Here is a 21568-nt window from a genome sequence, read left to right on the forward strand (position 1 = left end):
TAAAGCTAGAAGTAACATTGGTGTCTTGGTAGAATCTCACACCCTGCTGATCAAGTCTTTATGCAAAAGTTCTGCCTCTGAGTTTTTTATGCTGATGTTTTGAACAATGGTTGTGCCCTAGCTTGACTTACGAATGTCACTTTAGGAAACTGAATCAGAGCCACTCAATGGTGAGCTAACAGAAGCGACTATCAAAACATCACTCATGACTGAAGAGGAAACAGCTAGTGAAATACTAGATGGTGAATCAAAATTACAGTCTGACAATCCAGAAGAAGAATCTTTAACTCTGTTTGTTCCGTTAATCCTTGACTCTTCAGCGAAATCTTCTGAAGACACTGCATCAGATAAGGTGAGGGAAGTGCAACAAAATGATATTTTAGGTCTTTTTTTCTGCAATGCATATATTACATTTATTTATTTAATAGGTATAGGCCATGAATTACTTGCAAAAGCAGTTGTCAGAACGTATGGCAAAATCCATAAATAAAATAAGACTGCTGTTTTAGTAATATGCAGTAGCAAGGAATCTGTGTTAATTAAAATTAAGGAAAATGATGCTCTGGTCCAATCTCTCTTAGCAATACTCAAATACATATCTAGTATTTTAGTAGAAGATAACCACATTCAAAAAGCCATCCCTCTGTTGTGGCTAGTAATTTCTCTCAATGCTTAGATGTGATACAATGAGTAGGGCAAAATAAAATATATTGCACCAATTATTTGCTGATAAAGTATAAGAAACTTGTTTATTTGTAATACCGTAGCACCTAAGAGCCCCAGTACCATGCCAGGACCTCATTGTGCTAGGTCAGTGGCTCTCAAACTTTTTGACTGGTGACCCATTTCACATAGCAAGCCTCTGAGTGTGACCCCCCCCTTATAAATTAAAAACACTTATTTATATATTTAATACCATTATAAATGCTGGAGGCAAAGCGGGGTTTGGGGTAGAGACTGACAGCTCGCGACCCCCTGAGGGGTCCTGACCCCCAGTTTGAGAACCCCTGTGCTAGGTGCTGTACAAACACAGAAGGTCCCTGCCCCAAAGAGCTTTACAATCTATCTAAGACAAGAGATGATGCAGACAGATGGGAGTACAAGGAAATGAGACAATATTGATCACCATGATGCAGTGGTCTCAGGACTGTAGCAACTGAACTGTTGTCAAGTTTTTTGTAGGCAAGAAAGAGTTTTAAGGAGGATAATGTAGTTTTGTGGATGTGCACGAGTAGCTGCTCCCAAGAGTGGGGAGCAGCATGGGAGAAAGCACGAAGATGCTTGTTTGAAAATTGAATAGTGGGCGATGATGGCTGGCATCATAGGCCAATCGGAGGTGGGAGCTAACCTTTTGATACTGCATGAGAGATGATCAGTAGAGTGTGGCTAGGTCTTGAAGGGCCTTGACAGCGAAGACAAGTAATTTACGTTTGATACAATAGAGAGGGAGATCCACATCCCAAGGAATGTACAGTCTAAATTCACAGACAGTTATAGGCACCACGCAGAATGCTAACTATTGGAACAAGTACATATGCTTACTCTGCACTAATTTCTAAGTGTGCCCCATTGTGCCTGAGTGATCCTCTTAATTTTTGTATTTCAAAGCTTTAGAAAAAATCAGATAATGTCAAGGCCCTAAGCCAGGAAGATGGCTAGTGTGAGGGGAAGGAGAAGATTGTTAATGGTGCACCCAATGCTGTAAATTGCTGAGTGCTTCAACTCCCACTGCGAGCTGAGGGTGTTCAGCACCTTGCAGGGGAAAACCCAGAGTCTGTACCATCTCAAGAACATGTGAATTGTCCCTTTGATTGTTTTGATTCTTATTTTTTTCCTCAGGTTATGAACACTACTGATTCAGAAATACCAATGGAGGAAAGTGTATCTATGGAAAAAGAGGGCATTGAAGAGGAGCCGCAAGCAGCCCAAAGGAAGAAATCATCTGATGAAAGTGCAGATACTGTAGCTTCAGTGCCAAAAGAAGAACCATCCGATAATGGCCTTTCAAACTCTGTGGTAACTGAAGCACTAGAAGAATCAGTTTCTGAAAATGTGTCACCAAACGCATCATCTTCCTTGGAAGAGCAAAGTGAGGAAGCAGGGCATGACTCACAAGAAACCCCTGTTGTCCTTGGTCAGAGTTCTTTGATAGTGGTTGAACTTGAGGATGTGTCATTCCAGCAACATTCAGACGGACAAAAGAACCAATCAGAAGAGCAGTCTGAGGAGTCTTCTGAACAGATGGATCAATACACGCAGACAGCAGCAGAGAGAGCTGCTGACAGCAGCTCAGAAGAAACAGAAATTGAGGTACCAATAGTAGATCGGAGGAATTTACGAAGAAAGGCCAAAGGATACAAAGGACCACCCAAGAAGAAAGGAAAGCCAGCTTAACAATGAAGTCGCTTGTTAATCCAGCTATTTGTAAGTTATTATTTCGTTTAAAATAGGGTATTCTTAAATCGCATGGGACACAGGATACACATGTATTCAGAAGTTTGGGTTGGACTTCCCTTTGGGATTCACCACCTTTCCTCAATTTTTCTTGAATTTTTAACCACTATACAATGAGCTTCATCAGGATATGGAAGTAAATGGCCAGTCTCCCCCTTTATAAAGGATAAATGCTGAATAAATGGAACAGTTGTGCTAGCAAAGCAACAAAATTTACATTTAAGATTAGAATTGTTAGAAGAAAATACCATCTGTGAAATCCTAAACCCATTGACTTCAATGAGGCCAGAATTTCACACCAGATGTTTATAAAATTGTGTTTTCCGCTTAAGGAAAAAAAACAGGACTGAGGGGGAAAAACCCACATAGACTACCAGAGAATAGAGTAAAAGACTATATGGCATAAATATTGATCTCAAGATGAAGGGAGTACACACAAGAACTTACTCTTACAACTTAATGGTCCAAAATAACATGAACAGTGCTATCTATTTTTTCTCTAGTATTGTTTTAGGTGAACCACCCCTACTTCCAAATCCCATTTACTATTCATTTGAAAGAGAAACAGCTGAGCCCATGATCTGAAGCACTGTCAAAACAATGTCTAGCATTTTTGTACAATACAATAATGAAGCTTTTTAGTGGAGCATTAATGATGCTTATATGGTAAGTTATACATTTATCGTTTAAAAATTCAATGTTAAGCATACATTTTACAGCATCTACTTTTACTTGTGTTGAGCTGCCCATACATTTACAGAACTGTTTGGACTGCCACCCCATGTGCCTGTGCTGATTTGGTTCTTGATCATTTACCTTTGTGTCACAGTACAGAAAATAACTTAAAATCAGCCCATTTCCAGCTAAAGGGTTAATAGGGAATGCTACCTGGTATCTTCCAAATACTTAGCTGGTACACTCAGCAGCCGTTAGATGTGATGTCTATCAGGTGCAAGACTCCTGTGAGCCCAGAAATTCCAGGTATACTATGATATTTCATTAGTGTAAAGTAAACATTAATCGGAGTTGCAGCAAACATCTGTGTATGCCAAATTCTTGTCTTTGTGCAACTACCAGGAGATTGTTGCAGTTAGATGAAAAAGTGAAGTAGCCCTGACTCTGCTGTAATTCCTGGGATAACAGCTTTCCAGTTTGGTTACTTGGATAGTAACACCCAAGCTTGCAGCATTAAGACAGACAGAGAGTAGGCAGGAAAAAACCCAGACCATTCATCCGTGTTTCTGAATAGTCCCTTTTACGCTATCTTCAGTGATATCTCTAACACATTTGACTCAAATTGCAATGTCAGACATCAGTTATATATTTTTTAATCGCCGTTTATTTCTGTCCAATAATGAAGCTCCTGCAATAATGGGTAAAAATTCAGGAATAAGTAAGAACAGTGGTGCATGCACAGAAAGGAAGACATGTGACTATTTGTACTCTTACATATTTTATAAGATAGATGAGCAAAAGTTGGCACCTACATGTCTCAAAATTGAAGGTACCTACTTATTTCTCTTTAGGGTTTATAAATAAAAGGTTCACTTGAATAACATCAATGATCTTTTAATTTTTATCCTCTATGAAACAAATATAAGAATCTGCTTTGATTTTATGGATGTACAGTTTAACTTTTTAGATATTTTCTTATCTTATTTAGCTGGTGAAACACCCTTGTTCTTTTAAACTGTTTTCACTCACTTTAAAATGAGGGTGCAGGTTTTTTTAGAGGCTTGTATTGCATATGCTCTGGAACTGGGGTGCATAGAATCATTGAGCTATATTTGGATTTCTTAAAATGTCGCAACTTTTCCTGTCAATGTACATTTGTTGTATATGAACATTGTGGATGAGAGGTATAAGCAGAACTTTTCTTGATTGTTTATAAATATTCAAGTGAACCTTCAGCCTTTCTAAAACCAATTAAACATTTTCTATAAAGCACACAAGAAGAACCTTCTGTTACGTATGCTGTGGCTTCTCTTTTAGCGCTAAGATTGTTGTAAAAACAGACAGCTGGAAAACACTACATTTTATTGTTGCAAGAATTGAACTTGTTAGGGGGCAGGGAGTTGACCTAAAAAGATGTTTTTTGTGTACAGTAAATTTTAAAAAGTGGATGATATGAATGTTAGGCTGTTAGTTGAAAAGAGTTAAGCTTTGGGAAAGAGTAATACTCATGTACTTCAGTAGATACTTATAAAAATATCTTTTAATTAAAACTCACTTCATTTTCAATTGTTAAACAACAGCATTTTTCAGACCATGCACCCTGGCTTGCTGCATTTAAGGTCTGTTCACTTGTGTGGTTCTCCCTCCTCCCCCCTCCCCCCCATATGGATAACCCAGAACTAACTTATGCGAACATATCCTGTTTCAGATATTTCCTGTTCATTGAACATTTAAATTTGCAGTTGCACAGTTAGCACCAATTATTATTTCAACAGTAAAACTCCACTTGACTTCAGTGGCAGCAAGAGCAGTCTTAGGGGTTGAATCTGATTTCACTTAAACTGGTGTAAACTGAGTTACTCATTGATGTCCAAAGGAGTTACACTTGTGTAAAACTAGCAAAACTGAGATTAGAATCAGGACCCTGATTATTAGGAAGAACTGAATATGGAGAACAAGTCCATAATTAAGAATTGTTACAGCCACTCTGCTGCTAACAGGGATATTCTACTACTAGAGAAGGATTACACCAGTCATTTGTGCTAAATGTCATATTTGGTATCAGCTATCTTAACAATTAATAATGAGCTGGTGAAATCAAGCTATTTGCACAAAAGAATTAATGTTCATTACAGTGCTGAAAGTCCAATTGCAACATAGCATAATCTCAAATACCTTCTGCTATACTATTGCAAAGAGAACACCTCCATTTACAACTAAGCATGTCAATGAAGAGTTTAACTTTGGGAAATAAAATTACCTTTTTTAGCCTTTTTTAGGCTTAACAGTAGTAAAACACGGTCTTTCTTGTTTCAGATTACCATTGAACTGTTAGAACTTTTTAAGATCTTACCACACCAGCAATCCAAAATCAGAACAGTGTTTGATTTTTATACAGTTTGTACCAAATGTTACTAAAACATGATGTGGAACAATATATGGACAACTAAAGGAAGCAGTATTATTCTTGAGCCTTATTTAGTCTAGGAACAGAACTTAAGAACACTAACTTTATCACCCTTAGATGATAAATGGTTTTGTATTTGAACCTGACATTCGTTCATGTCTTATTTGTATTGCTCACTAATTTTCATGAAGATTTGCTCTGCTTCCCACAAATTCATATTCTTTTCTTTGTAAAGGCTATGTTCATTTCATGCAGAAATATTGTTTACTGTTCTCATCCTGTTTCCCAGAACCCATCACATTAAACTTGCATTCATATCTTTTTTCAGAACTGGAATTTTACTTTTAGCTTGATAAATGCTATGTCGCTTATTCTTTGCTGTTTCCCCACCTCCACTATCACAATATTCCCTGCAGTTCAGTAATTAGATCTCATTTACAATGACATCAACACCACTACCTAAGTTATACATACGCAAGCAATAAGTAGTCCAAGTGTCAGCTTATGTGCTCCATTCTGATAAATGATACACCATTCTCAAACTTTATTTCCAAGGAGATACATTTTAAATTTATTTTCATAAATGTGGTGTTAGGTGTTTTCTAAACATGTGGTACTATGTTTATAAATCTCTTATGGAAGATGTACTGCTATTCTGGATTACTGTGTTAAGTCTTGTTATAGTATTTTTAGTTTTTCCTTTGGTATTGTCTTGATGGCTTTTTGAGATGTTTCAAAGTAGTAATTAAACTTATATTTTGTGACTTTTCCTTGGTTTCAGTATTTGAGTTCCCTCTGCTAAACAGCAAACATTTTCAATCACTCTAGCTCACTAAGGTACAATTTATAGTTCTCCAAATGTCAGTATTTAACTGTTAGCTTTAATCCATAATTTAAATACTACCATGGAACTTTGAAAGCTCGCTAACCAGAGTATAGAATAAAATACATATTAAAATAACTTAACTTTATGAATCTGAATTTTTCACCTAATGAAAAATACTTTTCAATAAACCCTAGGATTGCAGTCTGAAAATATGAACTGCAAGACAAAACTGATTCCCCCCCTCGCTCCCCATTTTATAACTTCATATGTCTGCATTTAATTTTCTTATAAATTATTAACTTCAAACTAAACCACTGGAGGTATAAGGGACAACTAATAATTTATCTAGTCAGTGCAGTATATTTCATACATATCTTAAACAGGTCTTCCAGAGTTAAAGGTTCTTTAACCTTAAGTTTAAAATAGTAACAAAATACAAATTGCAACATGATTCTCCACAGACTAGAGGAACAAAAACGTAAGTTGAGAGAAGGGAGAAGTCGCACATGTAGGTCCTGATCCTGCAACTACATCCATGAAAGTGGACCTATGTGAACCCCCCAGTGTGGCCAATGTAGCTCCACAAAGTGCCATGAAGACACAATTTCAGGAGTAAGTCCTTATTGGCAACAACTGTGTTATGCAGCTAACAGTGGATTGTGTTTACAGCATGAATACGAATTAAGTTAAAACATATCTTTGAGACTGTGTTTTCATAAGCAGAGACCACAATTAGATGAAAACGTCCCTCTAATTGTCTATCACTTACTGTATGTGAAGATTTAACAAATTCAACTGGCATTTCAGACACAAGATGTGGGAGGGATTGGGGCCAGAGCCTATCACCACAAAAATGCCCCATCCCAAGCAAATATCAGTACACACTATATTTGCTTGTGATCCTTATTAAATTCAAATCAGTCATGTAACTTCTTTGTTTGTTCATTGTATGAATGTTTGTCTGAAAACTAGTTAACCAATTAGAAGGCATAGTCTTGGGAAATACACTGCTCTGACAAGACTTTCCTAAAACACTCAAAAATTCTGGCTTTAAAAAAAAAATGCAGTTAAGTGTTCATGCACTGACTGGTTTTAGACAGAAGCTTCTGTAGTTAAATTGGTACAAAAAATGCATTTAGCTTAATCCATTAATGGCAGTTTTTTATGGACTTAAGTCCCAGTTCTGCAGCCACTTGCATTGTGCATATCCTTCACTTTATGCATGTCAGCAGTCCCATTTGACTATGTAGAATACCTTTTGATATATCTAGTACCACCAAGTCCAAGCATTCAGATAAATGAGTCAGGTCCAGAAAAAACACAGTCAAGAGTGTTTTAGGCATCTTGGCCCAGAGCTTCCAGGGTCTTGACATCAATGGAAGTTGGGAGCCTAAATACCTTTGGGGCTCTGGGTCCTTTTTTCTACAGGTATGAGGGCTGGAACTTTTTTTAAAATGAAAGCTGATTCTTATGTAATCACCTGACACAAGGGGAATGGAGCTTTAAGAAATAAAATATGGCATGAGCTTGCAACAATGTGTTTAATACAAAGCCTGTTTAAAAGTGGGATTACAGACTGAAGTATGTTTGCAGATTTGGGGCCTTAATTTAGTCTATTTTGTATGTTGCCTTCTATTACAAAAACTCTACCTTTACAACTCTACCATTATGGAGCTAAAAATGATCATGCAGCATAAGGCACTGGTAGTGATATAGTCTACATGTACAAAATAACTTGTAATTGCAAATTATTTCCTTGTTTAGGACTACCTCTAGCTTCTTAAATCATCAGAGTAAGATAGTTGATGTGTATAATTGCTGAGGATTTGAAGCAAGTATAGATGGAGTAGCTAATGACAAGTTAGCTTCTGAGCTGACTGACCTTTAACATCTTGGATTGGATATTTATTGGAGGGGGTGGTTGTTTCATGGACTGCTTTAAATAACCTGTTTTTTTTTTTCTAACTTCTGATATAGTGGGTCATCCAACCCAAAAACTTGTATTCCTAAACAGCTGATGGAAGATGAACATGCAATTACTTGCAGCTTTTAGCATATCAGACTGTTAGTTCCAATCAAATTTAATATGCAAAAATCTGTATAATCTGGGAGATTGTAATAGAGGGAACCATTAAAGATATATTTTTGGGAGGGGGAACAAAGCTTCGACTAGATCATACCTCAAGTATGAGAGGAGCTAGGAATCAGTATTTGTCTAGTCCAAAGGTCCCCAAACTGTGGGGCACATCCCCCTATGGGGTGCAGCTGAGGCCAGGGCCAGCCCCCACAAGGGGTGGGGAGGGAGCACCCTGAAAAGTTTGGGAGACCATTGGTCTAGTGTACTACTTGTAACCAATAGTAACTGCATCAACAAGCACCTTTGAAATGAGTATCTTTTCCAAAATAAAGTTAAAGATCTAATTTAGCTTCACAATAGCTTGGACATTGCATTAGCAGTGTCCTCTAACAAATGAAGCTTGATTGGATGTTTTTGTATGTCCCACTGTGATAATTTTAGTCTATAATGTACCTCTTAAAATCAAGTCACTTACTCTGAATAACTCACGTCTTTGTCACTTGTTGAAATAATTGGAAACAGAATTTTTTCAATATGTACAAAAAAGGTAAGGAAAGGTATTTTTAAAAACTCATTGCATAACTTTCAACTAATAGTCTAGATATGTGGTTTCCTACATCTTGTTAGTATGTTCATGCTCTCTGACCAATATTACAGCAGAAGGAAAAATTCTTATTTTGAAAGCTTAATTGCTTTCTGAATAAATATTTAGAGTATAACCAAATGGCATTTAAACTAATTTAAATTTAAGAATAACCCCTGAATTTACATTCACTAAAGAATTTACATAACACTTTAAAAAAAAAAAAAAGTACTAGTCATTGATTTAATGTAGGTATCGTCTAGTATTTTCCTTCACTTCTGAGGTGATTCAATAGATGGTATATACGCCTAGTAGATACTGCCATCAGGAAACAAGGCAACAAAGAAATCTATGACTGCAGACTCCTCAGTATTCTCTACCTCCTTGCCTGGAAGCACAGATCCATGCTCTCAGGCCCTACTTCCTCCTCTGATGCAGCTGAGATTTGGGGGAGGGAGGAATGATAATGAAGACAGTAGGTTCAAATGCATAGGATAAAGATTGACACACCTCTGGCAATCCTTGCATCAAAAGTCTGAGTGATTGAAAAAAAACGTGTTCAAAGCACACAGCCTTTCAGATAGCTAATGCCTACAAGTCAGAGGCTTCCCCCGTCTAACTGCAGTTCTAACCTCAGCAGAATACTTAGTGGCACTAAAATGTTGCTTCTATTACTTGTGCTCAGACATTACTATGCAGCTAGACCCCTCTCCTTCCCTTCTCCCAGCTTCACTGCTTCCTCCAGGTCCTCTCCATTAGTTCACATGTGAACCTATGAAGTTTGGGGTACACATCTTCACTCTTTATGGGGTTTTCCCACCAGCAAGTATGCTTCAGTCAGCTAGAAGGCAGAACATGCCCTGTGTGCTGTGCAGTTTCTGACAATCAGCACTCTTTACTGCAACTGCTTGGCCCTCTCTGCAACAGCAACAACTTGGGGTTTCCTCAGTTTTCCATCCATCTTTTGGACCTCAGCTTAATCTATGCTCTGATAGGCAGTTTGTATGCATGACTGTGCCCTATTGTTACCAACTGTCAAGAACCTCAGTTGATTCTTCTTCTAGATTTAGCAATTCTAAAGTGATTCCTGCATCACAAATTGCAGAAGGAGAGCAACCATCACTCAGTTTCAGTAAAAAGTTCAGAAAAAAATAAAACTGTCAGCAACAAAAACAAACCAAAATTAGAAAGCTGATTGACTTTATTCTGGTAATGTTCAATGGAACAAATAGTTTGTATACTATTGGGCTTTAATATTTGTAAAGTTTTCAGGAACTTGATTGTTTAAGTTCTTTGGCCTTCCTCTCGTGGGTTCAAGTTTGACGCTTGATTTGTGGGAAGCTGAAGGTCTTAAATTGCTTGCAAGCTTCTTGATTTACTTGCCTTGATTTTGCAAGAGTTCATGTGCAATATTTACTAAGACCCCAATTAAACAAGCAGGACTGCATTAATACAACCATCATTTTCTGGATTGTTGGTTACCTGTGCATACTTCCCTAAAGAAAAGAGAAAAAAATTGGAATAAAGCATTTTCCAACAGCTTCTGGTACTACAGAAAATTAAAAACTTAATCCTGAATGGCCATACTAGGTCAGACCAAAGATCCATCTAGCCCAGTATCCTGTCCTCTGACAGTGGCCAATACCAGATGCTTCAGAGGTAATGAACAGAACAGGTAATCATCCAGTGATACATCCCCTGTTGCCTTCCCAGCTTCTAGGCTAGGGACACCACTGCTGCCCATCCCAGCTCATAGCCATTGATGGACCTATCCTCCATGAATTTATCTACCGGTAGTTCTTTGTTGAACCCTGTTATAGTGTCTTGGCCTTCACAACATGCTCTGGCAAAGAGTTCCACAGGTTGACCATGCGCTGTGTGAAGAAATACTTCCTTGTGTTTAACAGGCAGCAGGTATAAAACAATTTCATTTAGTGACCCCTAGTTCTTATGTTTTGAGAATAAATGTAAGTTTATAAACCTTTAAAAGTCCACCAATCCCACCTTGTATAGTCTAATGGACTCCCATTCCAAAACACTAACTGCAATATTAGAACTGCATTTTGATATTAATATAATTATTCTTAAAGAAAAATTAGATCAATTTAGCAACAACATTTTCCAGCTTATTTATGAAAGCTCCCTCCAGCGCTCAGAGTGTATAATGAAGAACTTTAGATCCCTAACAACCATATTTAATCTCACTGGAAAAAAAAAGTTGCCTCTAACCTGCCAAGTCTTGAGTTCAGGAATTTGTTCACTGTAACTTCACAACTGCTAGAAACAGTAGTCCTGATCCTGCAAATACTTATGCATATGTCTGAAACAAAAGGAACTACTCACACTGCATAAAGTTACGCATTTGCTTAAGTCTCTGCAGGATCTGGGCTACTGGTTAATGTCAAACACAGAAGAGCAAACAAGATTCTTGAACTTAGACCCAGGTAAGGAAGTGATTTTCAAATATTTTGGGTATTGTATTGCTGATTTTGGACCCTTACATAATTTGACATTTACAAGGTGAACTGAAAGTTTAAAGACTAACATGCTTATAACATAAATCAGATTCAAATCTTTCTTTATTCTTTGTTAAAATTCTAGACTAGTTATGGAATACAGCTGATAACTTTTTGTTAGATACTTACCCCAGATAACTTTGCCCCCTTGTGTCACAAGGCCAAGCTCACTCACATTCACCTCAATAACGGTACCTTTGGTAATTACACCCAACGTTGTGTACAAAGGGGAAGAGGGATTCTTCTTTACACCAAGTATTGGTAGACAAAAAGTAGCTTTAAGTTCAGGATGTGTTACATGAGCCTTCTTGAAACGTAAGCCCTGTTACATGAACATAAAATTATTACAGCCATTACTTAAAAAAAGTTGAACAAACGACACTTATTTCCATAATTTCTTGTATTTTAGGAATTACGGTGAGAAATGATTGAAGTGATTTTGGTATTTTTTTAAAAAAAGTCACCTGTCTGTTGTAAAATGTCAGATTTGTTCAACCCTGATAAATAATCAGATTAGATAAGATTTTCTAGACTATTCAGATTTGTACATTTTCAGTGTGCATCACTTTAAAATTAGTATGGGAAGAAGAATACTTGTTATTGCAGATGGTTTCTGCATGTTGATGAAATCAGGAGCTAATAGTAAAGTATTTCACCTTATTATTTTTAGACTCAAGCTCTTAATTTTTAAGCGTCTCTTGTAAAACCTAAAACTGCAGCCATTCCTCCCCTGTCCCACCTATTATGAAATTATAAATATCAGGGTCATACACAGCTCTTTCCCATCCAGATCACAAAGCACTTTCCAGAGGAGGTAAATAACGTATTTACAGATGGGGAAACTGAGGGATGAAATGACTTGCCCGAGGTCACCCAGCAGGCTAGTGATAGAGCTGGCAATAGAATCCAAGTGGTCTGCGTGTCAAACCAGTGCCCTATCCACTGAGCCACTGCCTCCCTGAAAGAACTCAGGGGTCGCCTCATACATCAGATTGCAGTGGGTTAGTCAAACACCTGTCAGGGATGATCTAGGTTTACTTGGTCCTGCCTCAGCGCAGGGGTCTAACCTAGAACACCTCAAGGTCCCTTCCAGCCCTGTATTTCTATGATTTAGGCTTCTACAAGGAAACTATTAGAAATGTGGCTGGTTTACAACAGTTTCAACCTTAGCTCTGGATTATCACTAAGGTTATGAGACAGTCACAGAATCTGTGACCTCCACAACTTCAGGGCTTCAAGCTCAGGTGCGGGGGCTTGGGCTGTCTTCAGCACTGGGGGCTTAGGCTTCCATGACTTCTTGTTTAGTGCCAGCAATCTGTCCATGACTTTTACTAAAAATGAAATCTTAACTTAATTATCACCAAAGTATATTTCCTCACTGGGGAGAGTCACTGTTGACAAATACTATGTATTGACTCAGTGTTATAAATATACTCTAAATCATATTTGTATACAGGTAACTTACCATTGGTCGAATAAATCGTTCATATTTAGGAGGTTTTCGAGTAAAGCCATCCCCAACAAAGCAGACTTTGGTAACCATCCTCTTCCAGGCCTTCTTCTTTCTCTTTCCCGTACGGATCACCTTTAAAACTTCTGTTTCTCCTTGTGCACGGACTTTTGGCACAGGAACTTCCCATTTCCCCTACAAAGAAGGGCCGGTAGCATTATTAAAGTGTTGGTGAAGGAAGGGAACAGATATCAAAGAATAAAACACAGTTTTACTAAAGAGAAATTATAGTTCCTCCTTTTTATATGACTTACAGTGTAACAACTCAAAAAATATTATTATTATTATAAAGACATTTATAAAAAGAGCCACTGACCATCATTCTGACAAACTGGGACAATTAGCATAGGGAATACGCTATTGTCTCAAACATCTGAATTCTTTATATCTATTAGACTATATATTTTTAGTTGCTGTTCTTTTTCTGGCAATATTTTTTAAATGCAAGAAACATTTCTGATTATGAGAAAGAAGAACATTCTATTGAAGTCAATGGTGATTTAACACTGTTGCTAAAATGTCATGAAAGTTATTGTATATGCTTGTTAGCTATTTTTCTGACGCAATAGCTCTGCCATTAAGAGTTTTTGCAGGTACCAATATACTGAGTTTATAATTACTGCCAAAAAAAAAAAAAGTGCTTAACATGATGCCAATCAAACCTGCAGAACTATTCAAACTCTACCACCATATTGCAAGTGAAGTCAGCATGAATACTGTGACTGGTCATTAAACAAACCCTAGTAATAGCAATTGTCTGAATGTTTCTATTGTTACTTACAGCTTTTTCTTTTCGTTTCTGTTTGATCATGTTGGAGAGAACTTTAGCCCGGGACTGGCCCTCTCTATCCAGCAGGTATGCTGGCACAGCTCCTTCTGGGGTTCTCTCATCATTCTTTTGCTTGGTGTTTCTCTTTTCGTGCATCTTAATGCTAAAAGGGAAAAGAAGTATTCAGAAAAACATCCTCAGGGTGTACAAAAAAAATCTAACATAGAAGCTTGACAACATGAGCTACTATCACATTGGCCTGTCATCTTAAGCCTTATGTATGCTCAGAGGTTCTCTTTAAAGATACAAGTTATTTCTAACTTCAGCATTTATGACCAAAATTATCTATGTGCAAAATGCTGTCAAGTGGACAAGCTAAATAAATCAAAATATTTTTCTTCTAATTAATTCAGTTATAATAAATTGTGGGTATTATCTGCAACAATATAGAGTAAAAGTTTCAAACAGAAGTTTGATTTTAACTTGACAGTGTTGAAGATTAGTATGGTAATTTATCTTAAGATCCAAATAATATGGTATAAACCGCTGTGCTTTTTCTGTTAACTGTTTACAAGAAGGGCAACGGAGAAATATCTGAATGAATACGAAAATCATGGAAAGCCCTTAAATGCATTACCTTGTATTGTTGCATTAAACCCCACCCCTCGACGGGTACATCAGTGTAAGATCTAGAAGCAGTTCTAATGTTTAACATTCATCAGTGGTAGTGCTTCTAATGCTAGATGCTAGGTCCACTGGTAGTGCTTTTAGTGCTAGATCCACTGCTAGCATCTAATGGTAGGAACACTTTTGATAGGGGAGAGCAAGGAGAAATATTTTAATTATGTCACAAAACAGTTTGTTCCTGCAAGTCATATGCATTTTTCAAGTTTTAGTGTGCAATTCAAACAGGCCTCTATAGAGAGTAGTTTAATAATTCATAACTATATCAATGTCTAGTCACAGTCTTAAACTACCATGAGAGCTCAACCATGTCAAGGTAAAAATGGATACCTACGTCTTTTTCATTTGTATCTTCTCAGCATGGCGCTGCTTATGGTAGAGTTTGGCTTTCAACCCAATCAATTTCTTGGCCTTCTTTGACCGTTCATGAGCCTCACGGCCCTCCTTCTTCCTCTTCTTCTCATGGTAATCCAAGCGATAGCCATATCGCTTGCGGTGTAATTCTATGTAATCGTTCTGTGGCTGTACATGAAAGGAGATACTTTGTTTAGAAGTTAGCAAACTGTGGCAAGAAGCTTTTTGCACAATAGACTCAATTTCCTCTTATCTGCATAGTGTGTACCAGAGATCTGACATTCACCATGATGGAATACTTCTTGGAGATAGCTGGTTCCAAAACTATTGGATGCATCACACATGACATGGTCAATTAATAATGGACTGATAACAGTACCATGCTGTTACAACAGTCACTGTACAAGCAAAAATTACTTTAGTCTCTCTCTTTCAGATTTGTGATACTAAACAGGTGGGGTTCCTACACTGTTCAGGGCAGAAGGCACACACAGGGTCTAGAATCCACACATACCTCATTCCTGAGGTCAGCTTAGTGTTAACTCAAACAAAAACAGAGCTAATCCTCAGTCTGAAGCTTGGTTGTTCCCAGAGTTTCCCTGCAGGACTGCTCTCCCAGAGAGAGAAAGCAGATATTCCCAGGTTTACTTGACCACACACTTGCTGGGTGATCAGTCTTTCTCTCTCCTATTATGAAAAGTGGGTATAATAATCTTTCCCTACCTCATATGGGCATTGTGAGGATAAACACATTTAAGGTTGTGAGGCATTCATATTATGGTAATACAGGCCATATGTATAATTGAGGACATAGATATGCCAACCCTCATATCCTGTTTGCAATTAATAATAAGTATCTGCTCCCATGGTTCATGCTACCAACTTCAGGATAACTCAAAAGAGAAGTCCTGTATCCCATGTATACAGGGTCCTGGGAGCCTGCCCATATTAATGAAGACCTATTATATTGTATTCCTGCTCCACTCAACAGCCCTTTCCTAGTGCTCTAATTTAACCACACAGGAATGCAGGGGTGGCTTGTGTGACAATGATAAGCACTGAAGTTACAGTTAAGATTTACAAGATAGTCCTCTTAAGTGTCCAGTGTTTAAATATCTACAGAGTTAAATGAGTCACCACCATCAGATCATCTCTGACTTGTTACAAAACAGGTACAAAATATTCTCTTCTTCCATCCTAGGCTTGGAGGAGCAACAGCTGGATTAGTTTATTGGGTTTCGTTTGCAGGAGTGTGATCAGTGCGTGTCTGGCTGAGCTCCCCTTCACTGGTCCTTAACAGACACTGAGGGTAAGGGGCATAGCACAGTACCAAGCTATCAGGCTAATGCTTTGTCTATATGCATAGGGAGGCACCAGCTGAAATGCCGCAGCAGGTGCTGGAGATTGAGACCACTAAAATAAATAAATAAATAAATAAAAAAAAAATGGAGCTCTACCTATCTTATAGAACTGGAAGGGACCCTGAAAGGTCATGGAATCCAGCCCCCTGCCTTCACTAGCAGGACCAAGTACTGATTTTACCCCAGATCCCTAGGTGGCCCCCTCAAGGATTGAACTCACAACCCTGGGTTTAGCAGGCCAATGCTCAAACCACTGAGCTCTCCCCTCCCCCCAGGGCACTGGTTTTTGAACTGGGGGGGAAGAGGAGGGCGCACGTGTCCGCTCGGGCAGGTCAGAAATGAGGAGTCCCTGGGGGTGGGGGAAAGGGAAGCACCGGGAAGCCCAGGCCCAGCAGCAGCTCATTCACCGTGGCCCGGCGGTGCTGGTTTGGTCACAGAGACGCGTATTTTAAACCCTCCGGAGCCCCGGTCTATGCCGCACTGCCACGGGCGCCAGCCGTGAGCCACCCGCTCCCCGCCCCGGAGGGCCTGGGATGGGGGCTGTGAGCCAGCCGGCCTGTCTCCGAGGAAGAGGCCCCCGGGACGGGACGCTAAGAAGTGGGCGCAGGGCCCCGCTGTTCCCGGGACAGGCCGGCTCTGCGGCCGCTGGGGACAAGGGGGCGCCGGCTGCGCATGGCCCAAGTCCCGCTCCCCCTTCTCTCGGCGGAGACGCTCTTCACCCCTCCCAGCGCCCCCTGCTCCTCTCACCATGGCGGCCTAGCTCGTGGGGCCGGGTGCGGCGGTAGCAGCTCGCGCTCGGGTCTCAGCCGCCGGCGATCCCGTCCGGCCACCGCACGAAGAGAAGGAAAAGACTGGCGCGGCCGGGAAATGCCTCCGGGAAGAACCACTTCCGGTACCGGCACTTTCGTTCCGCTTGTAGCAAGCGGTATACGCCGCGTTTGGCCGATGCCCTTCCCTTCCCTTCCACCCGCCTCGGGGCGTCAAAAAAGCCTGAATCATAACCCGGTAGCTGAATCGCCAGCAGGGCCTGCTGGGACATCCCTGCGGGGCCCGGAACCCGGGGAGAGTCGGCGGGGCTGGCCGGGAGGAAGAGAAAGGACACCGCGCCGCGGCGCGATCTGGGAAGACGCTTCTTCATCATAGGCTTTCTCTATGGTCAGGAGGCGGCGCCGGCGCGGCGGGCAGGGAGGAAGCGGAAGCGGAAGGAAGCTGCTGCTACTGCAGGCGGGGGCGCAGGGTGACGGGTCAGACCTTCCCTGGAGGTCGCCACCCTTCTCCGCACGGGGACACCGGACACCCGAGGGCGAGGCCCCCTTCTCCGCACCCATCGTAGGCCGGGCCGGAGTGAGCGGGTTGGGTCCTGGCTGCGGCCGGTGAGTGTTGACGGGCAGCGGAGCCCTGGGACGGAGTGCGACCTGCCGAGCCGCCGTGCGGGGAGAGGCCGGGGGTGCCGGCGCTGCCCCCGTCCCGGCTCCCTGCTACTGTGGGTCACTGACGGCGTTTTCGGTGCGGCTCATCGCTGATAGTGGCACCTCCCAGGCTCTGTCCCAGCTCCTCGAGAGGCCGGGCGGGATCCCTGCTAAATGGGGCCTGAGGGGCAGGGAGGCAAAGTGACTTGCCCGGGGCGGGGGGGGTGTGTGTGTGTGGAATCTAACCCTGAGGCCCAGTTTAGTGCCGTAACCACACAACTAGCCTGCCTTTCTGCTGGCGTTGGGGATGCTCGGGGAGTTGTTTGTTTCTCGTCTCACTTTTTCATTAGAAGCCATTATTGATAACAGGTCGTTAATATTTGTAACTGTACCTAGTGTTGGCATTACCGAGACAATACATTGTTTAAAAAAAAGAGAAACTTAATGTAAAAAGAAAATGTATATGGAAATCTTTAGGCTAATGATTTATGGTAAAGCGCAAGGGTTCCAGTTTAGATTATGGCCCTATTGTGATGTTTGCACTACAAACCTTTCTGTGAAAATCTCACAGTCTGCCTGATGCAGGATTGTGATCTGCATGGATGGTCTGCTTCACCTGCACAGATTGCAGTGCATGACTAAGGCCTAAACAAACATGACTTACCCGAAGGACATGGAGAGGAGGGGAAGTAATAGTAATGGGGACAATAAGGTTATGTAGATTTGCTGTGTGATTAATTTCAAGTTTTAATTCAAACTTTTTTTGTTACTGCAGTTCTTTATTTTATTAGTTACTTTTTGAACCATGCATTCTTCCCACACTACAAATAATAAGTAATACTACTTACAGCCTTATTTTATTTGCAATTTGGGGCCTTTTCCTTACTAGCCACAAACCATAAAACAAATATATTATTTTTTTTTACCCATTTAAGCTAACTTTCATTTTTTAAATGTATGATTAGCCCTGCAGACCAGAAACAAAAATATAGTGTGATGATCAAAAAGCCTATCTAGTGTGCGTGTAGCAATAGCACATCTTAAGCATTTTGACAAGATACAGAAAACTGACACTTTGCACAATGCATTTTCATAGAAAGACTGTAGGTATTAGTCTTGGGTGGTCTTATAACCCTAGTAGCTGCAGTAATGATACTGTGGATTGCAGTAGAGAGAGCTAAAATCTGTATACCAGTTTGTCCAACCTAGAGAAAGAGAGAACTTAATTTTTTCCATTCTTTCTGCCCCTACCTCTCCCCAGCAAATGTCAGGATTCAATATGGGCAGTTGGTGTTTTGCTGGGGCGAATTCTTCCTTCCCTGCCTCTAACCCAGGGGTCGGCAACCTGCGGCACGCATGCCAAAGACGGCATGTGAGCCGATTTTTGATGGCACACTGCTGCCTGCCGGAGTCCTGGCCCCATTCAGCCCCCCCGCCCACCAGTTTCTCCTGAGGGGGCAGGAAGCAGAAGCTTGGTCTTGCCGGCAGCCAAGCTTCCCTCTCCCCCGCTTTTTCCCCCAGCGTGGTGCTTTCCTGCCCTCCCTCGCCCTCTCTTTCGCCCTGTCACCGATCAGCTGATCGCCCTTGTGAGGGGGAGGGGGCCGAGCCGCAGCGTGCTCGCTGCTCTGGGGAGGAGGCAGAGAAGAGGTGGGGACGGGGCATATCTCCTCCAGCCCCCGCCATGAGCACCTCCACGAGCCGAGCACCCCAGCCCTCTGTCCTGACCCCCCCCCTATACCCAGCCCTCCCCCCTACCACATGCCCTGACTCTTACACCCCCCCCACATCCCCACCCCCTCCCTGAGCACCAAACGGGAGCTCCTGCACCCCTGGTCTGGAGTCCCAGCTGCTGGCCCCTTGCCAGCCGGGGTCCCGCAGGCCCCGCTCAGCCCACTGCCGAACTAGGTGAATGGAACCCCAGGCCGGCAGCGGGCTGAGTGGGCAGGCGGTATAAGATCAGCATTTTAATTTTAAATTAAGCTTCTTAAACATTTTGAAAAACTTGTTTACTTTACATACAACAATAGTTTAGTTATATAATATAGACTTATAACCTTCTAAAAACGTTAAAATGTATTACCGGCACGCGAAACCTTAAGTTAAAGTGAATAAGTGAAGACTCAGCACACCACTTCTGAAAGGTTGCCGACCCCTGCTCTAACCAATCTCCAGTTGCCATGTGAAGGAGATAATAATGTGGGTTACGAGACATGACTTCTTTTCATTTCTCTGGTTGAGCTCCCAAATACAGCTTCAGATCAGCAGAAGCCTGTGTTTTTGGGCCATGCTTTTTTTTAGAATTGTTTCCTTGCTGACTGACATTCAAGAACTTGTCTTCTGTGCTGGGATCTTGAGTCACCGAGTATTCCCTTGAATCTGATTGCTATGTAATGGATTTGATGCTGTTGAAAAGTTGAACTGGTATTATGCTGTTGCTACCAAACCATATTTCCTCCGTGGAATTAGAGGCATACTGTACAGCTTCTGGAACTTAGCCCTGAGTTCCAGGAGTTTCAGTGACCATTTAGGCCTGAATATGGCCCATGCTTTTAAACTGAGTAGTTTATGGTTACGAAGTAAGTACTGGCATATTTTTTGTCTTAGAAATATACTTTATATTGTTTGTAGATGTACATGTACAGTTTTAACTTCTGTTGGCATTACTGTATTTCTGAGAAAATATGGCTCAATCCAGTTCCCATTTAGGCCAGTGAAAGTTTTCCCGTTGACTAGAATGGAAACAGTTCAGATACTTAATTTGGATCGTGATCTTTTTATACAGTATTTGCTTATATTGGCAGGGTGCAGCTGTAGACAATAGAGTAATAATGTTGAGAGTTCCGAGGAAATTTTCAGTGAATGTCCTGAAAGCATCAAGTTTGTGCAATAAGGTAAGCTCTTCTCAGATTTTTATTTGCCAGTGAGCATTTGCTCAATATTTTCTTTTAAGCAAAATGGGATACTGAGGCCAAACTGAATAAATATAAATATTTTAATGTCTGGAATGAAACTTAATATTCATTTTGTTTCAAATGTCAAAATAGATTTTTATTTTATAGTTTGTGGGGAAGCTCAGAAACATGTAGATGGCTTTTCGTGTGTATATCTTTACCTCAATAAAGTGGCAGTTTCTGTAAATGTTTTGGTTTATACTTGTAATTCCAGTGAGGTCCGGTATATGATTTTGCCTCACTCCTTGTATGTGTTTAAATACTGCTAATACTGACAGTTTATACTGATTTCAGTATAGTCTTTGACTTGCATTTTCATTAGGCTTTACAAATTCTGCTGGGTATGGCTTTGTTTTTGGTCTTTGACTCTAGCAAGTAATGCTGAGATGCCTGCAAGTGTCCAAAATATTATTCAGAATAGCTCACGTGGAAGTATAATCAATTATTCACACATCCATTGCTGCAGATATCGTTAATGCTCATTTTAGGAAAAGGACAGTGCAAGAAGTTACCATAGTTTCCAAAAAGTATTTCTACAAAGTAACTCCTTTTAATTTTTTTTCTTTAAAGTGTATGTACTGCAGATGGGCAAGAGCAAGGGTTGTAAAAAGATTAAAATCACAAGAATGTCATCAGAGAAATTACAGCTTTCCACCAGGTAATACTTTAAATTATTTTTTTATTTTTCTAAACTTGCCTTTCACTTATCTGTAGTAGAAAGAAAATAGGGAATAAAAATCCTAAATTATACTTTCTTATCTTATTGTTTTATAATCGTTGTGTGTAACATTTAGTATATCAAGCAGAAGAAGAGCAGTGTAGAGAAGAGGATTAAGGACAGAGGAGTGAGGCATTGCATAGTAGAGGGCATAAGAGGAAAATGTAAATCCTTTAGCAAAAATGAAAAAGAATCAGGAGCTAAGTGTTCTTGAGACCCGGCCTTTTGGCTTGAAGTACTCGGTAAAGATAGAATGGCTAGTAATATCAAAACC

General features: G+C 40.5%; 3 protein-coding genes across 8 annotated transcripts in view; 2 read left to right on the forward strand and 1 right to left on the reverse strand.

Moving 5' to 3' along the window:
* Positions 1-6304, forward strand: part of FAM169A (family with sequence similarity 169 member A) — an 88859-nt gene extending 82555 nt beyond the window's left edge. For 4 of the 5 annotated variants that reach the window (XM_034774182.1, XM_034774181.1, XM_034774183.1 and 1 more), the window contains 2 exons: positions 146-352; positions 1840-6304. In XM_034774182.1, coding sequence (XP_034630073.1) covers positions 146-352; positions 1840-2394 — 762 coding nt within the window. In that variant the 3' untranslated portion in view covers positions 2395-6304. The remainder of the gene's footprint in view (positions 1-145; positions 353-1839) is intronic. The other variant, XM_034774179.1, reaches the window with a different exon arrangement.
* Positions 6305-10201: 3897 nt separating this feature from the next.
* NSA2 (NSA2 ribosome biogenesis factor) lies at positions 10202-17105 on the reverse strand. Its single transcript, XM_034774691.1, has 6 exons — positions 16964-17105; positions 14836-15023; positions 13830-13980; positions 13004-13183; positions 11668-11860; positions 10202-10518 (listed from the first exon to the last, which is right to left on the reverse strand). The coding sequence occupies exons 1-6, from the start codon at positions 16964-16966 to the stop codon at positions 10451-10453; spliced, it is 783 nt and encodes a 260-aa protein (XP_034630582.1). The 5' UTR covers positions 16967-17105; the 3' UTR covers positions 10202-10450.
* Positions 17106-17406: 301 nt separating this feature from the next.
* Positions 17407-21568, forward strand: part of GFM2 (GTP dependent ribosome recycling factor mitochondrial 2) — a 29827-nt gene continuing 25665 nt past the window's right edge. The window contains exons 1-3 of one of the 2 annotated variants that reach the window (XM_034774687.1): positions 17407-17589; positions 20427-20516; positions 21147-21234. In XM_034774687.1, the coding sequence (XP_034630578.1) occupies positions 20454-20516; positions 21147-21234 (151 nt within the window). In that variant the 5' untranslated portion in view covers positions 17407-17589; positions 20427-20453. The remainder of the gene's footprint in view (positions 17590-20426; positions 20517-21146; positions 21235-21568) is intronic. The other variant, XM_034774688.1, reaches the window with a different exon arrangement.

The sequence above is a fragment of the Trachemys scripta genome, chromosome 6 (genome assembly GCF_013100865.1).
Source record: "Trachemys scripta elegans isolate TJP31775 chromosome 6, CAS_Tse_1.0, whole genome shotgun sequence".
Classification (NCBI taxonomy): Eukaryota; Metazoa; Chordata; order Testudines; family Emydidae; genus Trachemys; species Trachemys scripta.